Genomic DNA, 21,049 nt, shown 5'->3' with positions numbered 1-21,049 from the left:
TTAAAAACAAGAAACTAGTTTAGAGATTTATTACGTACGAGTCATGATACGTCAGTCCTCCCCACGCGAGGGCGCTGTTAAGACTTCCATTCTTAAAGGATGACAGAGGACGAGACCATTCATATTAGCGTGAGCAAGTGGAGATCAAATGGATTAATTCGCAATGGACCCGTTTGACAGCTGTGATTCTCGGGACGGAGCTTCGAAGACTGCTGCTGCGAGTCCGCAAACCCCGGAGCCGTGGTCCCGGTTCTCCGCTTGGCTCGAGTGCGTGTGCGTCGTTACCTTCGACCTCGAGCTCGGTCAAGCCATAGAGGTACACAAATGATGTGCATGCACCTCGTACATCTGTTTGCTTGTTACAAGGGTGTATTTACTACTCCTTTTGAAATGATTGATAAGGCGTAACGTAAGTGTTAGTGGCGTGTCTTTGTCAGTTTAACAGCACCGATCTTGTTTGCAATCCTCTTTATATCACTGTTAATTCAACAACATGTCTGTCTGTGTATCAATGTGACGTTAATCTTATTATCATCATCATCATCATCAGCTCGTTTACCCACATGATGTCAAGCTCACGGAGAAGGAGGTAAGAAATGACAATATCAGTGTTTATTTACTTAATTATATTTCAAAAGGCTGTGTATGTAACAGAATATGTATGCTCAAAATGCACTTGTTTATTAAATGAAATAAAATCTTTTTTTGTTTTTAGAAAACAAACATCTGTTATTTATCCTTCCCTGATTCATACTCGGGTAATTCGCATTAACAGTCTTTTGCAGATGTTGTTGTGATTTATGAAACGTGAGCATTCCAGCTCATTCACATGAGTCCATGTCTTTCCCAGGATGCCTTGGAGACACTCAGTTTAGCTTCAGACTGCGGCATTCGGTGGGCCGCAGGGGCTCTTGGTTTGGACAGGAAGATGCATACAACCGGGCCGCACCTGTGACTTTGCAGGTAGGAAATGTACTTGCATTCAGAGATTTTCACGTTCATGTTATCATCCTCCGTCTCTTCTATGAGCACTAGTGGACGACTGTGATGCCAGTATCCAGAAAATGTTTAAACTTTGGGTGGAATGACACCTTTAGGATGGTGTAGTATGGCCATTACAAATATTCCCAATATAATCAAAATATATAGCTTTAAAGCTAATTCACAGCCCTTTATATCCCCATTTTGAAGACCTTATGGTGCCTTCATGTGCTCTCGGAAATGAGGTAATTCCCACTTCTACCCGTAAGTAACGTCTGGATGTACTAAAAGTATTTAGTAACATTAATGTTACTAATGATTTAGGTGCATTAAAATATAACAAGTATCTACTAACATTAAAAGAGCATTGTTACATAGATTATTTCCTGGTTGATGTGGGTATCGAATTTGCGCAAGCACACGAAGGCAGGATTAGTTTTAAACAATAGACGAGGGGTCTCCAACCCTGCTCCATGGACCATCCTGAAAATTTGAGCTTTCATTCCCAAATCAAACACACCTGAACCAGCTAATCAACCTGTTCAAGGTTGCTCGATACTGACAGACAGGTGTGTTGGAGCTGCACTATTGAGGGCGGTAGCTTTCCAAGGTTGGAGAATAAAGATTACTGCCATAGACTAAAATTAATTTCATAATGCAATAAATAATTAATCTGTTATAATAGCATGTAAGTACACCACTGATTAACCAGTGGATCTAAACCCTCAATTATCCAGAATTGGACCCCATGAAAGCCCCCCACTCTCAATTTCTTCTACAAGATGTTCTATAGATTGTGATATCTGTGATAAAAAAGAAATAACACAATTTATATTGCGTTTGTTTTTCCTTTTTTATTTAAGTAATCTTGAAGTTTGGAAATTTGTATAGGCCTACTAGTGGTCCCCAGCCTCCTTTAAAGCAATACATTCCAAAAATGGGATGTGTGTAAAAAAAAACTGAACTCAGAATCTACATGAAAATTGCACGTATATGATTTCATTTCTCTTTTAGAAGGAGCACGCACATTTCCATGGGTATGTCTATTTCAGACAAGTGAAAGATGCGTCTGTCAAAAGAGGCTACTTTCAGAAGGTTTGTACTCAACTGAAATATACACGTTTACAACACTTTAAATTGATGTCATTTCTGTATTTTAAAAAAGTAATATGTGCATGAATAGCTGTTTGGTAGTTTGTTCAGAATATAATGCAATCGTAATTATATGTACTATTATTTCCAGTCGTTGGTGGTGGTGTCCAGACTGCCGTTTGTGGAGTTGTTCCACTCTTTGCTGCAGGTCATTGCCCCGGAGTACTTTGAAAAGCTTGAACCTTGTTTAGAGACTGGTGAGGTTCATTTGACTTTATGGACCGGTTTCACAGACACTGTTTAGCTTAAGCCAGTACTATGCCTTAGTTGAATTAAGATATTTATGTCTCAATGTGTATACACGATTTAAGGTTAAAAACGTATTTTCCGCATACCGTGCATGTTGGTATCTCCTCTTTGCCCCGGCTCTCTGAAATGTGCAGATTTTTTACAAAGCTCATCGCTCTGAAAAGCGTGGTGTGCTATGATTGGCCAGTTAACCAGTGCGTAGTGATTGGTCAAATATTGCAAGCGTGTGACAGAAATGTAACGCATCTTACCATATTTGGAACATCAGGTTCCAAAGCAATTGTACTGACAGGTACGCCCACCTTACTTGTGTATACATTTGGGCGGACTCAGTCTAATCATACCACGAAATGACGTAGATTTGTGGGGGTGTGGTTACACGAGGCATTTCAGGCAGGTCTGTGTGAGCATCTGCTTTTAGATGGAATGCATCTTTTGTTCCGACACTTTAATCTTTGCAATTTTACGTGTCTAATACATGCATGGGCCACCAATAACAGACCAAAGATACAAAAATTCACGTGTTCACACCATATGACCTCTTTAAGCATTGTTTGTGAAACCGGCCCTATATGTTTATTTTTGGAGTTATGACTCAATAAATAGCCAGGGAACAGCTGAACATAACCTAATGTAATATTATTTGTTGTAGTCTGCAATGAGATTGATCAGTGGCCTGCACCAGTACCTGGACAAACACTTAACTTACCTGTGATGGGTGTAGTGATGCAGGTGAGACCTATCAACGTTTGATAACTTTGTATTTGATAGTAGTTTCACAGACTAATCCAGAGCTCTATTTGCAGGTCAAAATTCCCTCAAACGTTGAAACACCAGCAGGAAGCCCCTTTAAACAGACACAACAAGAGGTACCTACTGTACCCCGCACTTGCATTCTCTCAATAAGAGCTTGAATGTGACTTTGTGTGCAAAGATAACAACAGAAAATGTTGTTTTTATAGAATCTGCTCCCTGCCCCCATGATTCTTCCATCAGTTCACGAGCTGGATCTTTTCAAGTATGATACTGCTTACATGTGTTCTGTAATGACTAAACCATCTGTTGAGTTTGCAGCATTCAGTGAAAGCGCACCATAGCTACAGATTACCCTAACTGACCTTTCATGTGATTAGATGTTTCCAGTCAGTCCTGATTCACGTGCAGATGCTCTGGGAGCTGATGTTGCTAGGAGAGCCAGTGGTTGTCATGGCACCCTCTCCAACTGGCTCCTCGGAGACTGTGCTGGCCCTGGTCAGGTAGGGAGATTGTATCCTCAATACACAGTTCCCAGCAGCGCACACATGACTGTTATTATTAACTTCGCACTTAAAAATCTCCTTTATGGTGCAAAACATATCAAACTATAATTAGTTTGGTAATTGATATTAATAAATAGTCAAAAAAGCAGTTTTTAACCTTTGTGTTTATATGAGATGTTCTTTTGTTGTAGCTCCATCGTCCCGCTGCGGTACTGTGGAGATTACAGACCCTACTTCACCATTCATGACAGTGAATTCAAGGAGTATACCACCAGAACTCAGGCTCCGTAAGCAAAGACACACAACCACTCTTAAAGAGGACAGTTTTTCGGATAAATTAAAATCTGTTCGTGTTCGTTGCCTGTCTTTAATTCAAAGAGCAAATTATGCCATCATTTTCATTTTTGGGTGACGCTGTTCCTTTAAGAATTTCATGATGGATTCTCTAAAATGCGAACCAACTCTGCATTGTTTAATGCATGTGACACCTCTGTGTATTTTCTTCGACAGTCCTAATGTGACGCTGGGTGTCACAAACCCTTTCTTCATAAAGACTTTTCAGTCCTGGCCACACATCATTCGCCTCGGAGACTTGAAGATATCTGGTAAACAACACTACCCCATAATGACTTGTATATGATGTGTGCATGCATGATGTTTGAGTTTGGTTTCTCTTTCTTGCAGGCGATTTGCCAAAGCAGGTGAAGATCAAGAAATTGGCTAAGTTGAAAACATTGGATACAAAACCAGGTACACAATAAGAGATTGCATTAGTTTGTTTAAAGGGATACTTCAGCAAATTCTGTCATCACCCACCTTCGAGTTGTTCCAAATCTGTATACATTTATTTGTTCTGATGAACAAAGATAAAGATATTTGGGAGAATGCTTAAAACCAAACAGATCTTGCCCCCCATTGACTCCCATAGTAGGAAAATTACTTATCTTTTCTTTGAACACAAAAGAAGACATTTTGAAGAATGTTGGACAGTTCTGGGGCCCTTTTTGACCATTGTATTTTATCCTACTACGGAAGTCAATAGGGGGCAAAACCTGTCTGTTTAATAACTTATCAGCATTCTTCCAAATATCTTTCTCTGTGTTCATCAGAACAAAGAAATGTATATATATATGGAACAACTCAATGGTGAGTAAATGATGACAGAATTTTCGTTTTTGGGTGAAGTATCCCTTTAATGCAAAAATGTATATTTGAGATTTTCCTGTTCTTTCTTAAAGGTATATACACAGCATACAAGACTTTCCTACAGAAAGACAAAGCCCTCATCAAACGAATCTTAAAGGTTGGCCGCAATTGTTCATTCAAATTGAATTGAAACCAAAAGCAAAACATGTTAAGTGTCCACTTTTTGCCTTCAGGGTATCCAGAAAAAAAGACCATCAGAGGTCCAAAGCTCCATCTTGAGGCGGCATCTGTTGGATCAGACGCAGAGTTTCATTTTTCCACTGGTACCTAATGGCGGTCTTAATATTTTATTACTACTTCATTCAGCTTCGAATTCACACCATTGTTTGTCTTTAGGAGCAGTACTTGTCCAGTCTCATGCCCCCGCAGAGAACCGTGTCTCCATGGAAGGTTGGTTCAAGAAGATATAATCAGATTTAAATTGATAGGGATCAATGGCATTTATAGGAGATGTGGTTCGCTTGCCTCATTCCATCTGAATCTCAGTCAGTTTCCAAACACAAAGCCAGTTCCCAAGCTTGTTTACATATTCAAATGTCTCATGTTTCTCAGACTCCTCCACAGATCCGACCCTTCAGTCAAGAGGATTTTATTAAGACTTTGGACCAAGGAGGGCCTCAGCTTACCTCAGTGCTCAAAGGAGATTGGATTGGACTGTACAGGTGACACACCAGGAAGATCAGAATTAAAACCCTAACCTTTTATTCAGTTGTCCATATGAAGTAATGTCTGTGACTTTCAGGAGGTTCTTCCGTTCTCCAAACTTTGACGGCTGGTATCGTCTCAGGCACAGAGAGATGACTCAGAAAGTGGAATGTCTCCATTTAGAGGCCATCTGTTCGACTGTGAGTATATTAATCCTTTTTCCCTAAAATAGTATCTGCCTCAGAACCATTGAAATGTAATTCTGAATGCATCATTTTAAATGAAAAACACCTGCCTGCTGAAATGGAAGATCACTGGAGTGGTTACAACAAATCGTTGTCGCACTACAAGAATATTTCCAGAGTTTTCTTCTGCTTTTGGCAGGATCTGTTGGCTTGGACCAGAGACAAATCTGAAGTAGAAATTGTTGACCTCATCCTGAAGCTGAGAGAGAAATTGGTTGGTTCATTTTTAAGTCTGTGTTATAGCATGAATAAAACGCATGATATTGGGGTGCTAGCGTCATGGTCTACCGACTGGACTACAGAACCTAAAAAAGTTTCTCTCTGCACCTCCCATCCAGGCAAAAGCTCGAAGGCACCAGCTTCCAGTCAAAGAAGAACAACTAGAGAGATTAGAGCAGACCATTCAGACCATCATCAGCTCCCTGCCAGAAGATCTACAGACAGTATTACACAGACAATCACAGTCAGAACCACATGAACACTGACATATACACAGGCTAATATTACAGAATACCAGCTATCAATGAACCCCTGACGCCTGCACAGGTATAAACCAACAACTATTTTACCAGTAAAACACACACACTACCTGAGAGGCCTTTCATTATAGATATACAGGAGAGAATTTACAGGCGATGCTGCTAGACACAGCACTAGATAACACATGAAGAACACATGAGGACTGCAATTCATAGATTGCAATAATTTTACATTCTCATCTGTAAGTGTGATGTTAGGGTTTTTAAAAATGATTTATTAAATATCAAAGCTTTTAATTCTGTAATAGTGGTATTATTCTGGGGTCAAGGACACTCACAGCATCACTTTTGGTTACAGTTTTTGACACGATACCTCTAACCTCAGCACAGAATCACCTCGCACACGTTGTTGTTTGGTCGAGTTCTTATGAGATAAGGATTTTATATAATTCAGGGCTGGATTATTGAATACAGATTAGTCTATATTAAAATTCATTTTTATTCAGAAGACTAATTGATAGTGTAATGTAATCCAGGATTTTTGAATTGAGGTGAGCATAATGTCTGCATGGTTTCAAGAGAGATTTAGTCACATGAAAGATTTGGGTGATGTGTTTCATAATGTAATCGCAACAAATGTGAAGCTTGTTAAGTTTATACTCAAAAAACGGTACCATTATGTGTAAGGTACTTAACGCTGTATAAACTGTATTGGGCACAAATTAATGCTTTTTGGTTCCTGTCTGGGTTTTTTTTTTGTGCTTTTAATGATTTATTTATTTATTTTCGGGGGGGGGTTGTTATTTTGTTAAGCAATAGTTTGTTTACCGTTCTGATCGTTTGCAGTTTTTATTAACCTTCTTTCAGTTGCATGTTTTGTAGGCTGAAATTAAACTATTGCTACAATCCACTTTTACACACAATTACAAAAATCATTTTGAAAGGGCTTTTTATTTTCATAGTCATGTTTTATATTAAAGTCTGTTTCAACAGAACATTTGATCTACAGTATATGCATATTGAAGTCATGTCTGAAGAAATGGATGGATCTCTGTTTTTAGGAATAATCAAGTGGACAAAAGCTTTTTTAATGACAAAAGTTTCCTTTGCCATTTTGTTTTGTGCCTAAATAAGAGCTGGCTTTTCCTAATTTAACATTTTAATAATATTACAAGGGTTTAAAATGTACGTATTAGACAATGGCAAATTCTGTTGTGCCTACAATGTATGGAAATAAAACTTGTTGAATTAACTCCCAAGTGCATTTTTTATAGAATATTGAATGTTTACCACATCACTGTTTTTAAAACAAAAATGATGAAATGCTTAAGAGCGAAAAATAGTTTATTATATGTATGACTCCAGGAATGCTAGAACTTATTTACAAAAGACTGACATGGTGATGAAGTTTCTCAAATGATTTATACGCATAAAGCTCGTAGAAATAAACAAATGTAACAGTGCAGTCATCAAAAGCTAACAATTTCAAAGCAGACTGGAACCAGTTCTGTGTGTTAAATATATGAATGGAGTTCACCATGAACCATATAAATGTGCTTATGTCTGAAAGCAAATGTCAGATTGATAATGGCTATACCTCTTAACAGCCCATTTAGTTTTCATTAGTAAAACTATTTTTTAACAGGGCCTTCTTTGGCATAAATTATTCGGTAGATTTAACCTTTAAACATATACAAAATAGTGTTTCATTAAACTGTTGTGTTATATAAGTCTATACAGCAGAGACTATATTACATATCCCTAGATATTATACAAACTGAATTAAACATCTTGGTGCACCAATGTAAGAGTCAAAACACAGTGTCAAGATCTAATATTTGACTTTGTTTCTTACAGGAGAACTTTTAGTTATTGTTTCTCAGAAACACATGGAAACTCTTATTTTTTTGGTACCCTTTAACTTAGCACACTAAATTATTGGTCAATAAAAATAACAGAATATTTCTTTCAGCACAGTAGAAACAAGGCGTCTCTTGCTATTAGTTTACGCATTATCGCATCCCTGCCGTCCACCAACTGTGTGCCTGCTGCTTCAGCACGGCTTGTTTCTCTTGAGGACTAAAGTGCAAAATAGTTAGAATGGCCGTGAGAGTCTGCTGGCGCCCTCTGATATCATGGAGTGTGAGAAACCTATACATAACATTCTTCAGGTACTCAAGATTAGCACCATCTCTTCCCTGGTCCCGAATACGCTTGTCCAGTTTATCACGTAGCTCAGCAATCTCTTCTTCATGTCTCTCCCCATTAGCGATCAGCTTCCCTTGCAGCTGGCGCAGGTCTTCCTCGAGTCTATGTTTCTGCTTGCGTAAGGCGGCTACCTCCACCTCCTTGCGTGCCAGCTGTTCGGCGTACAGTAATAAAGTTGGTTCATTCGGCCCGGCAAGTTTGAGCGCTTGAGCGATGATGTCACTTTCGTCATGTGCTGGATTATCCCCCTCTAAATTACCTTCTTCCAAGGCTGTGCTGTTATTTGCAGCATGCCTCAGATGGCTTCCGAAGCCGATCACCGCTGCTGCCCGTAATCGCTCCAGCTCGAGGTCTTTCTCTGCCAGCAGGGCCATTGTGCGATCTCTTTGTTTGTGCAGCTCTTCCTCAAGCCGCAGGAAGTTCTCCCTGTGTTGGGCTTCCAGCTTCTCAACTTCCTGTTTATGGGTCTGCTGGAGCACCACGAGCCTTTGCTGATGTTCCTCCAGGTCACGTTTGTGCCGTGCTTCTGTTTCATCGGAAAGAATTCGAAGGTTGATGTACTTCTCCTTCAGTTCGGCCAGCTGGTCTCGTGCTTCCTCCAGCTCCTGGGCCTGGTTGCCATCTTTTGTGTTCTTGGTTTTCAGAACACCTTGGGCCCTGGTTTTGTAGCGTTCAAACTCCTCCCTCAGTTGCCGGAGCTCTTGCTGGTAGTGGAGTGCGGCGGCTTTTTCACCATCTGAGGCTTCAGTGTCCTTCTCGTCCTCCAGGAGCTTATCGATATCCAGATTCTGGTCTTGAGATCTTTGTGCAGCCAACAGCAGTAACTTCTTCACCTTCTCAAGCTTGTCCTTCAACACGTCCATGCTCAAGTTTGTTTCATCGATGTTTTGATCGGAGGTTGTCCTGTTCACCGCTGCGATAGCCAAGGTTTTGTTTTCAGTGTCTAGTTGAAGGATGCGCTCCCGCAGCCTCTGAGCGTTCTGTTGGTCCTTCTGTTTGACCTTCTCGCAGGCACCCAGCAACTCTGAGAGCTCAGACACTCGCTCCTCAAGGCTGGCAACTCGTACCTCCTCCATCTGAGCCTGGTCTCTTAGACGTTCCTCTGCCTGTGCGGCCTACATAGACACATGAAGAAATAAAAAATCATTTTCAGACGTTTATGAATAAATGATATGCTGAATTTCACAAATTTTCTTTATCCTGACACAAGTAATACCTAGATTGAGTAAAAAAAACGTACTACAAAAGTGAAAATCTTTTTTAAACTTACCTTTTGGATCTCTTGTTGAAGTTGCTGATTGAAGTGGGCTTTCAGCTCTGCAATCTCCTGCTGGAGCTCCTCCACCCGAGGGTCGGGTTTGCTCTTCTCCACTTCTGCAGCCTTCAGGCTCTTCCTCAGCTCTTCACGTTCCTGAGTGATCTCTTTCAGTCGCACCTCGTAGTCCAGCCCTCTATCTGCCGCCAAGAGTGCTTCGGCTAGGGATTCTCGAGCATCTTCAAGCATAAGTTCTGCATCCTGTCTCAGACCCCTCTCCTCCTGGAGGAGTTTCTGGAGCTCTCTGAGCATGTGCGCGTGGTCACCTTGCTCCTGCTCCCGTTCGTGCTGCTGGGTGATGACGCGGGCTTTGCTCTCTGCAAGTTGCTCTTGCAAGCTCTGGAGCTCTGCCTGGTGCTGCTTGTGATCTTCTTCCAACCTGGCTTGTATCTCCTCCAGTTCTTGCTTGATCTTCCGCTTGTCCGCCTGGAATGAAGCTTCCATTCTGGATTTCTCTTGAGTGACGGTGGCCAGAGAACTGGTTAGGGTGGATAGTTGCGACTTTAGTTGGATGATACGACGGTCTGTGTCTACAGAACAGGAAGCAGCAGTTGGTTGCTCCAGAGATCCGCTGCTGCTGGTGCTGATGCCACTTTCGGATCCATTCGCTTCCTCAGTTTGCTGGGGCAAGACAGATGCGACCGCACCAACAGCACCATCTACAGTACAGGTTTGGTCATCTTCTATTAGGTCTCCCTTAGCGTTATTACTAGTCACACTATTGGCTGTATCAGCAGAAGCTGCTGTGTCCTGACTATCTTCACTATGAAGGGAACAACGGTCATCCCCGAGGTCAGCCAGCAAAGGTCGTTCTGCATTTCCATAGCTTCCACCTGAAGCAAAGCTTTCACGGTGTTGGCTTAGGTCGACTTCTTGAGAAATCGACAATACTTTCAGGCTGGCTTCCAAGGCCTCTTTTTCCTTAAGTAGGCTTTGGTACGCTCTGACGACATCTTTAAAACGAGTCTGGTACTTAACAAGTTGTTTCTTCTGAACCTCAATGGCATCAAGCAGTTCCTTCTTGCTTGGGCCTCCACCAAAGGTCATTCCAAACTTGTCCATTTTGTATCACTGTCAGCCAGGTTTCATACTTGACCTTCACCTGCAAAAGAGCAAATTCAACTTTTTTGATATCAAAAAGCAGACACTGTAGAATTGTAATATTAAACGTTTTATGAAGTGAATCCACCTGGACACATAAATATAAATACATGCAATGCATCATAACCAGTAGTATTGCACTAGCCAGCTAAATAATGACCTATTTACAGTGTTGTTGCTACTATAGTAAATTACGTTAAATTACAATTAAATATTAACAAGCCTAAAAATGGCTTTAGGGTTACTGATCATATTATTGGTTATTGGCTAACTAGCTAGCAACTTGGAAGTCACAGAAAATGAGCACATAAAAGCACATCACACAACACGACACGAAACGAGTTGCGGATACAACATTAACTGTATGTGATGTTTGGCACATTTGTTCACATTATTATATTTAAAAAGAGAATTACCTCAGTTACTTGAATACGTGTCCTGTTTACTTGCTTTACAATCTTTTCCTGGTTGGAACAGGAAGTGACGTATTCGTGAAAAATAAAAGTTTAACCATTTAGTTTTTAAAAATGTATATAAAGTTTTTCTATGCAATTATGACCGTATTACAGAGAGGATTTATTTGCATTAAGTTATAGAGACAATTCTTACGTATTTCGTTACCAATTGCGCATTTGTAAGAAAAGCTTTGAAAATCGATCTTTAATCGGCTCGTAAAAACGAAATGACATTGATGTATTTTTATTTATATAATTATTTGCTTCAAAAATGTCATGGGATAAAACGATTTGATTTTTACAAGTCACGTATTGTTGCCTGTATTTTTGTTTCACATTGAATAAATTCGAAGTTTATAAGCTGTGACGTCATACACCCCACGATGATCTGTGTCTGATCTGACCTGACACACTGATCTGATCTGATCTGACCTGTATCCTGGTGACTGTGTGAGTTTTAACATGGGGCTCACTATTACGTCGCTGTTTTCCAAACTCTTCGGCAAGAAACAGATGAGAATTCTAATGGGTGAGTATTTCCTAGTCATAGAAACCGCAGCAGTGATGCGTTACTGTAAAGTATTTATGTTTATAATGTAAATTTCCTACTAGCATGTTTATTTCGTAATGACTTAATAAAGCATATTCGTATAAATCTCTGTTATGTCCCTGTTGGGCGAAGGCGTAGTTTTTTTGGCACTTTACCAAAGTGTTGTAATCCTAGACCTATCATCATTGTTCGATACACGTGTAAAATATGTATGTTTTTTTAACTGTAATGTATTTTATTGAGTGAGGTGGACTGGATTGTAAAGGAGCCAACCACTGTAAAAAAAGTTTTTGGAATGTATATAGTTATTATAGGTAGGAAGATAACATATTAAGAAAAGTGTAGTATTTATTCCATTGAGGTGTATAAGATGTTGGCTTATTTATATGCAGTATGTTGTCATATTTTAAGTGAGTGGCCAGGTGTTTTAAAACACTAGTTTTTAACACTTTTTATGTGTGTTTGCTTCAGTTGGTCTGGATGCCGCTGGTAAAACAACTATTCTCTACAAACTGAAGCTGGGAGAAATTGTAACAACCATACCAACCATTGGTGAGCATTTCCATTTGAATGAATTAAGCAAAAAAAAAGGGAATCCCGCACGCTATCAGTGCTTGCAAAAAACGATACATTTAATTAGTATTAAAAGGTTTCGGTCCCATGACCTTCATTAGGCATATACAAATTGAATAGAAGTTCCCATAAAAATAGTTTGTCAATTTCTAATCACGTTCCAGACGAACATGATTAGAAATATTCATTCACGGAAGTAACAAATCACATCAAAACAGCGTTGCACAATAACCTCAATTCTTTATAGAAAACAAATCACATACAAAGAATGACATCGTACCATCCACACATCACAAATTAAATTATTTGAATATATAGTTTGTGATGCTTTATCAAAGTTGTCAACATTTATTTATGTGACTTTGGGCAGGTTTTAATGTGGAGACGATTGAATATAAGAATATAAGCTTTACTGTATGGGATGTTGGTGGTCAGGACAAGATCAGACCCTTATGGAGACATTACTTTCAGAACACACAGGTATCACACCATCTACCTCTACTCTACCTCTACCATTGTGTCAGCTGGACAGAGTTAATGTATTAGGTTTCAGCTCTGCTTAAATGCATATTCTTTGAATCATTGGCTCTTTCCTATCCATGCTGACTGTGTTTTTTTGCAGGGCCTTATATTTGTAGTAGACAGTAATGACAGAGAACGAATTGAAGAATCAGCAGAAGAGCTCTCTAAAATGGTAAGTAATCTGAAAATCGATAGACTTGTTGAACAGTGGGAGCAAGAAAGGTGGGAGTGAATCCCATAAACTGGCATTCAGTTTGTGTACAAAATACAGTCACTTTTAGGATGCACTAAAGCCAAGACTGTCATTCCCTTGGGTTCAGTTTATGGAATTGACAACCAAACTCTTGGTTTTGTCTAAAACTATCTCTTTTTTCTGATCAGCTGCAAGAGGATGAATTGAGAGATGCAGCACTCTTAGTGATTGCTAACAAACAAGACATGCCAAATGCCATGGGAGTGAGTGACCTGACGACTAAATTAAGCCTACACAATCTACGGGTTCAGACTGTGAGTTTCTTGTCTTGTCTTCAAGCTCTTTTTTCTTACAAATGTTCTGTTGAGTTACTAAGCTGTTATATTTGATTTGTCTCGCTTTAACCTTGCAGTGGTACGTTCAGGCCACATGTGCCACCCAAGGAACAGGACTTTACGAAGGGCTGGACTGGCTATCCAATGAACTATCAAAGCGTTAACATGGATGGAAAACAGGACCAGAATGGAGAAACAAAGAAACAGATGATGCCAAATGAACATTGCAGGAAAACATTTTGAAATGTTTCATGACTGTTGGTTTCCATTTGACTTTAAGCAATCGTTTCCTGTCCTAAAGCACTTTTCTGTATTTTGCTTCCCCATTTATCCTTCCCCTTTCCCCATTTTTTTAAACTTGCGTAACCTTACATTAACTATTACAACCTTTTAAGACATACAATTAAATATGTGTTAAGAGTCTTTAGATGGTTTTAATGATGATGATGATTAATATTGTGTATTGGGGTTTAAAGTATACATGATTTGAAAATAATTGCCTTTGAAAATATTTACTTATTGTTTCTAAAGTTCCTGTTATGGAGTATGTAAACCCAGAATCTATCACAGAATGGCCAGACAAGAGAATTCTTTGTGTATGTGATGAATTGTGTTTGAATTACCATTTCAAGGGCTTTTTGATGCAATTAACCTTTTTGCTTGCCATCTTGAACTTGAATGTATGGAACCAAGTAATTCAGTATTTGAAACAAAAAAAACTAAAATGTTGTGTTATTTTCATGTTTGTTAAGTTAAATAAAATAGTTACTAGTTAAATATATACATAGTATCTCCAACTTAAAGAGCTACAAAATAAAATAAAAAATATTAAAAACAACAACTCAAAAATGAAAAGACTCTACAGTTATGCATATTTTATTTAACGTATTGTTAATCCAACTACTGGAAGATGATTTAAAACCTGTAGATTAATCACATTTAATAAAAATTCATAAATACCATTTAGGGGCATTTTAGGTTCTGCTTTATGCTGTAGGTCCAAGTGAAAACATATTTTATAACACCCGTGAATCCCTGTTGTTTCTTGTTCATTACAACATATCACACATTACAATCAATCGCACCCTTGCAGTGTTACAATCTCAATGGTTAACTGCTTTTATGAGCATGTACACATCTCCAATCTTTTTTAAATTGTGCATAAACATAAGAAATCAGAATGATCAGGTCCTTCCTTGAACCTGCCTATAGATTAACAAGAAGCTGATATTTATTATATTACATATATTAAAATGTTAATACACACCAATTACAAAAAACAGGGAAATGGGGCTTAATGATAGACAGTATATCATCATTTGTCAAAAAGACAAAACATCCTACCTGTGACCACAGTCTGTGACATTGTACAATAATAACACATAAGACTTCAAGACATTGCCAAGGTCCCAAATCTGTATAATAGAAGTTTTATACAAAAGTAATCGAGTATGTTTGTGCTGAACGGCAAATAGTTGTAATGGCTGGGTTGTTTCCATATGAAGGCGCTATTTCACGCTTGAAAAAGAGTAAGTATGTGCATGCTAGTTCATATTTTCCTCTCTTAGACAGTAACAGGTTCTCGTTGGTTGTTCTGCCTCTTGACCACAAAAACTTTCTGCCCGGAGATTGTCACAGCATAAACGTAGTCTTCAAACATCACTGTGAAGAAAACCATAGAATATTTACTAAATGAAGGTTGGAAGCAGGTGACACTTTTAACATATGCAACAGCGCATAAACATTAAACAATTTGAACAAAATACTTTGCCACATTGTGTTAATAAGATTTATTTTTTTCACACTTCAGTTAAAAACAACTGCATAAATGTGCAAAAGATGACCTAGACATGTATGTGTCTTACCTGACATGCGTTTGAAAGGAGGCTCTGCTGTCCCATGTAACCTAAACCGACAAGCTGTTCTGACCATCTGCATGATCACTCCTGCTGTGTGTTCATCATTCTCCAGCTCTCCTGCTGACTGTTATTAAAAATGACCAAACAATTCACCTACCACCGAGTTGCAAATGGGCAGAATTCTGGGTTTTACCATTTAATGTGTTTATCAATGAATTTGCATGATTTGAGAATGTCTAGTAGTTTTATATTGCATTCACAAAAAGTCTGGTTCTAGTTTTTTAATCCTGTAGAGAACATAATCTCCATGTGTTTCCCAAAACTGTTTTGTATGACAGCTTTTGTATGTATTTGTTTTTTTTTTGCAACTTGCCAAGTCAACACACTGCTGTCTTTCAGTTAGAAACGTCTAGGATATAATTATTTTAACTACACATTTAATTACTCACCGCAAGTACACCGTCTTCACTTATAACCAAATACCCAATTTGATCGGGTATTCTCTCCAAACCCTGGGTCAAAGCCGTTGTCTGCAATTCAGGAAACAGATATTGTAAAATAAACGTAAGAGGACAAGCCTTTCACCACAATATTTATCATCACAATAATAAATTAAAAAGCTTGATTACATCATAAAACAAACAAACCGTCACATCAAAACAATGTCATAAAAATAAAAGAATAAAATGGCCAAACATTACAACGAAACATACCATTTTGAGGAGAAGTTTTACTGTTGTTTTCCTGCACCTCCCGTCTCATGTGACAGATGAGCGAGTGTCGCGTGTATAAGACGTCATCGCAAGCGGCGCAGTCTTTTCCGCAAAGCTAACTAATAATAGCTTTATTTCATGTTTAATTCTTCGCAAATGTAACATATGTAAATAGTTATTCGCAAACGTATAATATGACACAATTCTCACATTAATAGGTAACATTTTGACCATGAGCACCGATCATGTGATTAAGGATCAGATTTACTGTTAGAATCACCACGTTACGTACGTCAATATTGCGGAGAGGTACCGATCTCAGATCAGTCGGACACGAAGCTTGACGTATGATCAAAGCGGAAGTGCACTAGTCAGCTGACTAAAGCATATGATCCTGCAGTTCGGGAAAACATTTGATTCATTCTTTCGCAAATTTAAGACGAATTAGCGATGCCAGGACGGGGGAAATTAATCGCTGTCATCGGGGACGAAGACACATGTACCGGATTTCTGCTTGGTGGTATCGGTGAGCTCAATAAAAACCGAAAACCGAATTTCTTGGTTGTGGAGAAGGACACTAGCATCGCAGAGATAGAGGAGACATTCAAGTAAGATTGTAATATTTGAGGTTATACCTTAGGATCCTTACATCAATGACAAAGATAGAAATAGCATATAATGTGTGTATATATTGCATATCTTATCATTTATAAAGGTCTCATGTCCAGATACAATATGTGCGAAATAAAGGCATATATATATTATCCCTTTATATACTTCCTCTGTATTAGAAATACACTGTTATTTGCATGCATAATTTGATAATGAAACGTTTGTTTTTCTTACAAACTGAAACATTTCTGTTCTTCATTTACAGGAGTTTCCTGGCTCGCAATGACATTGGTATTATACTGATCAACCAGTTCATTGCCGAGATGATTCGTCATGCCATAGATGGCCACATGGAGTCTATCCCTGCAGTGCTGGAAATTCCTTCCAAAGAGCATCCGTATGATGCCTCCAAAGATTCAATCCTGCGGAGGGCCAAGGGCATGTTCTGTGCAGAGGACTTCCGATAAGCAGCTACCCCATGCGGTCACGATGTGGCTGGATGGAGGAGGAGAGAAGTTGTGTGTTTGGATGGTGGTGACGTGTGTGGTCTACCATGTGGTTTACTTCTTGTTCCATTTCATCCTGCTGAAACTGGAAACCAGATTATAGAGATTATATAATGTATTTGCATTTGTGTGTGTATTGTGTATTGTAAATGCCCCTGGTCATAATTGTTTATAATAATATCAGATATGTAAACAAATAGAAATTGACTATTTCACCCAGCCCGTTATTTACATTATATATCTCACCATTAATATATAGGTATAATTTGTAAAGTTCTGGTAATACAGTTCGCAGCTTCATATTTTTCAGTCTAAATTTAAGAAATACATTTTCATGTGAATATTGCTGACTGCTTAAACTTGTGAACTGTTATAAATAGTTATAGTAGAGGTCAGGTCGATTTCTGTTGCTTCGTGGCTCAGTTTTTTAAGTTTGTTAGTTTGCTGGCATTTTTGGGCACTGTAACCACAAAGCTCTTATAATGTGATGTAATTAAAAATTAAATGTTAACATCTGTCTTGAAAAATGTGAATTGCGGTTTATTAAAAGTAACGAAGTCATACACTTTTGGTGTTGTTTGAGCACTATTATTGTCTAAAATAGTCTAATTTGCAAAGCACTTTACAATGAACAATATGGAAAACTTTACATCCTCTTTGGACCCATGCAGTTCCTGGAAATAGCAATGCTGAACAGCATAACGTTTAACTGTAAAGTAAGATAAAAGCTGATTAATCCTTTGATTCATAAGCAGCTTTCTATACTCAATTCAAGTTATTTCTATAGCGTTTTTCATTGCGATATTGTAAAGCAGCTTTATATTATATACATTTTCATATTGAAAATAATGGTGACAAAAAGAATTCTTATAGAATACTTAAAGAACTCCATTTTTTGTGTAAGATGTTTAATCTTGTACAAAAATGAAGTGGCTTTACTTATTTAAACAAAAATCAGATCTATTCTATATGTCTTATCACTCTTTCAACATTGTGGAAATCTACTGTAATGCACTCCATCACTGTGAGCAGCCAAATATTTTCATAGCAATGTTTGTCTATGTCTAGTCAAGGTTAAAATCTGTTAAACTCAATGGGAACCACTCACACTTGTTATGCCATCAGGATTCAACAGGGTTTGATTGGGCAGGGAATAGAATAAATGCTAAAAAAAAAACCCGGAATATATGGTCATTCAGATTCACTTCGGTCAGTCAGTCATTGCTGGTGTTTAATAGACAACATGTTTCCAGTTTGGGCACTGAATATTCTGTTCCTAAAATACACTCTTGGGTTTCCAATCCGCAACATTACAAGGTAATTTATTTCAAGCATGAGTAAGGTGTTAGTGTATACTTTTTAGTGTTAGAATAGTATATATGATTTAATGTGTTTAAGCAGTTATTTTGAACCTCATCGGCAGGTATACAACATAAGTAAAACATTGTGGTTCATTCTATTTATTTACCATTTTATTTTTTATTTAATATATCATGTGCTCTGTTTCAGCAGTGAATTTAATGATTTGAACTTGAACATCACTAACAGGTAAACAGAACATAAACTCAACATAAGTAAAACATTGTCGTTTGTATCGTACTATTTATATTTTTTTTAAATCATTTTAACTATGAATACAGTATATAATGTGTTCTGTTTCAGCATTGAATTTGATGATTTGAACTTGAACCTCACTAACAGGTAAACAGAACATAAGCTCAACATAAATAAAACATTGTCGTTTCTATCGTACTATTTATGTTTTCATAAAATCATTTTAGTTATTAACATAAAATGTGTTCCGTTTTAGCTGTGAATTTGATTATGGTGATGATTTGATGATGCTTTCGAATGAGACAGAATAGAATGTCACTGAGTATATAGCACAGACAGGTAAACAGAATATTAGGTTGGTAAAATCGTGTTTTTTATCTTTTACCAGATTTAATTCTGTGCAAAACATCACCTATTACTTGTCTCCCAACCAAAAGAACACGTGAGTGCCGTTTGGTGTTTCATGCCTTTAACATATGCACAAAAATGTGATGAAATAGTAAAATCTTTTTAATCCTTTATTATCAAACCTATTATCAAGCACTGATTTATGACAATAGGAAAAACTACTGGAAGTATTTCATTGTAATACATGTTCAAGGTAAATTCAAGTGTGACCTTAATATTTGATGTTTTATAATGTTATTTTATCTCTTAATAGATCTTTTCAGGTGATGAATATCTCCGGATACAGCATACATGAAGAGAAGTGAGTTCCTCTGTGCAGTGTCGGGGTTAAAGTTTTAACAGAAAATGCATGAAAAAATACAAATGAAGTGTAAAAATCTTTGATCCACTTTTCCAGTAATTTATTAATAAACTACTTAATTTACGAATTAATCTAAGACAATCTAATAACTATGAGAGTGTTTATTTTGTGTTATGTTCTGTAATTACAGTCTGTTTTGGTAGATAACGGTTAGTGATGCATTTACATTGGTGGTCAATTTGCATTGTGAATCAAAACACTAATTGTTTCAATGTGCTGCTTAGAAAATTTTCTTCACACAAACAATACATCACTTTCTTTACCAGCACAATTAAATGGCAATGTGTAGCCTAATGTGTTTTTTTTTACAAATTCATACGAATTTGGCACAAAATAGTCACAAAATCTCATGTTCGAGCTGCTTTTTTGTTTGTTGAATGTAATTCAACGAAAGTATCTTTCTGATTGTTGATTGTAATTTCTTTCTTGTTTCTTTAGGTTGTTTCATCCTGGCATAAGAAGGTGAGGATTAAAAATGAGCATAAACAGTGAAATTTGTGCATATTCATTACCATTTTATAAATATTCTCTACACTGACGCGTTAATTAATATTTGTGTGGATTGTGTGTTAAATATATAAAGGGGTGAAACACAAGTTAAATTGTGCATTCAACACACAGTGATGTGTTGAGTTTAGGACAACTTGTGTTGTTTTCAACACAACAATGTATAGAGTGAACAAACAAATTACTTTTTAATAAATTTTAGGGAACATGATAAATGGTAAAGACAATGTGTTTTTGTACTTTGCAGGATTGGATGCAATTTGTTCTCCTGTATTACGCAGGAACTGGGAAACAGAATCCAGACTGGGGATGAGACGGCAGGGGAATCCGCACGGGACGCATATGGGCCTGGGAAAAAATAGAAATTGTGTAGAAACAGGCCTGACGTGTTAAATTGACGTGTTTTTTTCATTTTTGACATTGATCTTGATTTAAACTGTTGCAAATGATCTGATAAATAAAAAAATGTATTTACAATCCACTAATGACTTTTCACTTTGATAAGATTTGACAAGATATTAAGTTTGCTGCAGACACTTCCATCCAAAGCAACTTTCAGATCAATTAAGCTGTTGCCTATCACATGTATTGGGAAACAAATAACTTTGGTTTTGTTAGCAATAAAGCTATAGAAAATGATGCCAAATGAATGAAAAATGGAATCCAGAGAAAAAATGAAAGACTATTCAATATGCTCATTTTACAAATTCACCAAACTGATTAGCATGTTGAAATCACTGGTTGTGAAATAAAAAAGTAAATTATAGAATGATTATGAAGACATCACATCTTGTTTGGCCCCAGCCATTGGTTATTGATATGAAACACTACTGAAAACAGCAATTCATTCTCTATAGCGTCCAAAGCTAAATTTAACAGCTTGGTTTGGCCTTGAAAAACCATAAACTATGGAATATTAAATACGATTCTCTCTTCAACATATGACAGTTCAGAAGACTCGGCTAAATGATCTGAAACAGTTTTACCATTTTATATCTTTTACCAGAGAGACTAAACACTGTATAATATTAATGCAAACATCCTAATCTGTGAGTGCATAT

The 21,049-nt window shown here is 37.6% G+C and overlaps 5 protein-coding genes across 6 annotated transcripts; 3 read left to right on the top strand and 2 right to left on the bottom strand.

The window, feature by feature from the left end:
- Positions 1 to 30: 30 nt before the first annotated feature.
- On the top strand, positions 31 to 7,468 carry dennd6b (DENN/MADD domain containing 6B). 2 transcript variants are annotated; one of them, XM_056748638.1, is made up of 20 exons: positions 31 to 316; positions 551 to 589; positions 716 to 758; positions 851 to 963; positions 1,996 to 2,076; positions 2,225 to 2,330; positions 3,035 to 3,114; positions 3,189 to 3,251; positions 3,345 to 3,400; positions 3,516 to 3,638; positions 3,833 to 3,928; positions 4,152 to 4,246; positions 4,326 to 4,391; positions 4,880 to 4,944; positions 5,021 to 5,110; positions 5,184 to 5,237; positions 5,400 to 5,509; positions 5,590 to 5,692; positions 5,877 to 5,951; positions 6,076 to 7,468. In XM_056748638.1, the coding sequence occupies exons 1-20, from the start codon at positions 164 to 166 to the stop codon at positions 6,220 to 6,222; spliced, it is 1,758 nt and encodes a 585-aa protein (XP_056604616.1). In that variant the 5' UTR covers positions 31 to 163; the 3' UTR covers positions 6,223 to 7,468. The 2 variants fall into 2 exon arrangements, with proteins under 2 accessions (XP_056604616.1, XP_056604617.1); XM_056748639.1 differs by having other exon boundaries at positions 5,803 to 5,951; positions 6,076 to 6,211.
- Positions 7,469 to 7,542: 74 nt separating this feature from the next.
- Positions 7,543 to 11,307, bottom strand: gcc1 (GRIP and coiled-coil domain containing 1). The gene is made up of 3 exons (XM_056748637.1): positions 11,257 to 11,307; positions 9,695 to 10,841; positions 7,543 to 9,539 (listed from the first exon to the last, which is right to left on the bottom strand). The coding sequence occupies exons 2-3, from the start codon at positions 10,799 to 10,801 to the stop codon at positions 8,229 to 8,231; spliced, it is 2,418 nt and encodes an 805-aa protein (XP_056604615.1). The 5' UTR covers positions 10,802 to 10,841; positions 11,257 to 11,307; the 3' UTR covers positions 7,543 to 8,228.
- A 375-nt stretch (positions 11,308 to 11,682) lies between these two features.
- On the top strand, positions 11,683 to 14,249 carry LOC130420960 (ADP-ribosylation factor 4-like). The gene is made up of 6 exons (XM_056748544.1): positions 11,683 to 11,824; positions 12,317 to 12,397; positions 12,789 to 12,898; positions 13,041 to 13,112; positions 13,322 to 13,447; positions 13,546 to 14,249. The coding sequence occupies exons 1-6, from the start codon at positions 11,758 to 11,760 to the stop codon at positions 13,630 to 13,632; spliced, it is 543 nt and encodes a 180-aa protein (XP_056604522.1). The 5' UTR covers positions 11,683 to 11,757; the 3' UTR covers positions 13,633 to 14,249.
- A 79-nt stretch (positions 14,250 to 14,328) lies between these two features.
- lamtor4 (late endosomal/lysosomal adaptor, MAPK and MTOR activator 4) lies at positions 14,329 to 16,190 on the bottom strand. The gene is made up of 4 exons (XM_056748546.1): positions 16,041 to 16,190; positions 15,777 to 15,857; positions 15,334 to 15,451; positions 14,329 to 15,130 (listed from the first exon to the last, which is right to left on the bottom strand). The coding sequence occupies exons 1-4, from the start codon at positions 16,041 to 16,043 to the stop codon at positions 15,033 to 15,035; spliced, it is 300 nt and encodes a 99-aa protein (XP_056604524.1). The 5' UTR covers positions 16,044 to 16,190; the 3' UTR covers positions 14,329 to 15,032.
- Positions 16,191 to 16,384: 194 nt separating this feature from the next.
- On the top strand, positions 16,385 to 17,723 carry atp6v1f (ATPase H+ transporting V1 subunit F). Its single transcript, XM_056748545.1, has 2 exons — positions 16,385 to 16,648; positions 16,918 to 17,723. The coding sequence occupies exons 1-2, from the start codon at positions 16,491 to 16,493 to the stop codon at positions 17,117 to 17,119; spliced, it is 360 nt and encodes a 119-aa protein (XP_056604523.1). The 5' UTR covers positions 16,385 to 16,490; the 3' UTR covers positions 17,120 to 17,723.
- The last annotated feature ends 3,326 nt before the right edge of the window (positions 17,724 to 21,049 follow it).

This window comes from Triplophysa dalaica, chromosome 5 (genome assembly GCF_015846415.1).
Source record: "Triplophysa dalaica isolate WHDGS20190420 chromosome 5, ASM1584641v1, whole genome shotgun sequence".
Classification (NCBI taxonomy): Eukaryota; Metazoa; Chordata; class Actinopteri; order Cypriniformes; family Nemacheilidae; genus Triplophysa; species Triplophysa dalaica.
Note: the sequence above shows the minus strand (reverse complement) of the source record. Positions and strands in the feature narration are given on the sequence as shown.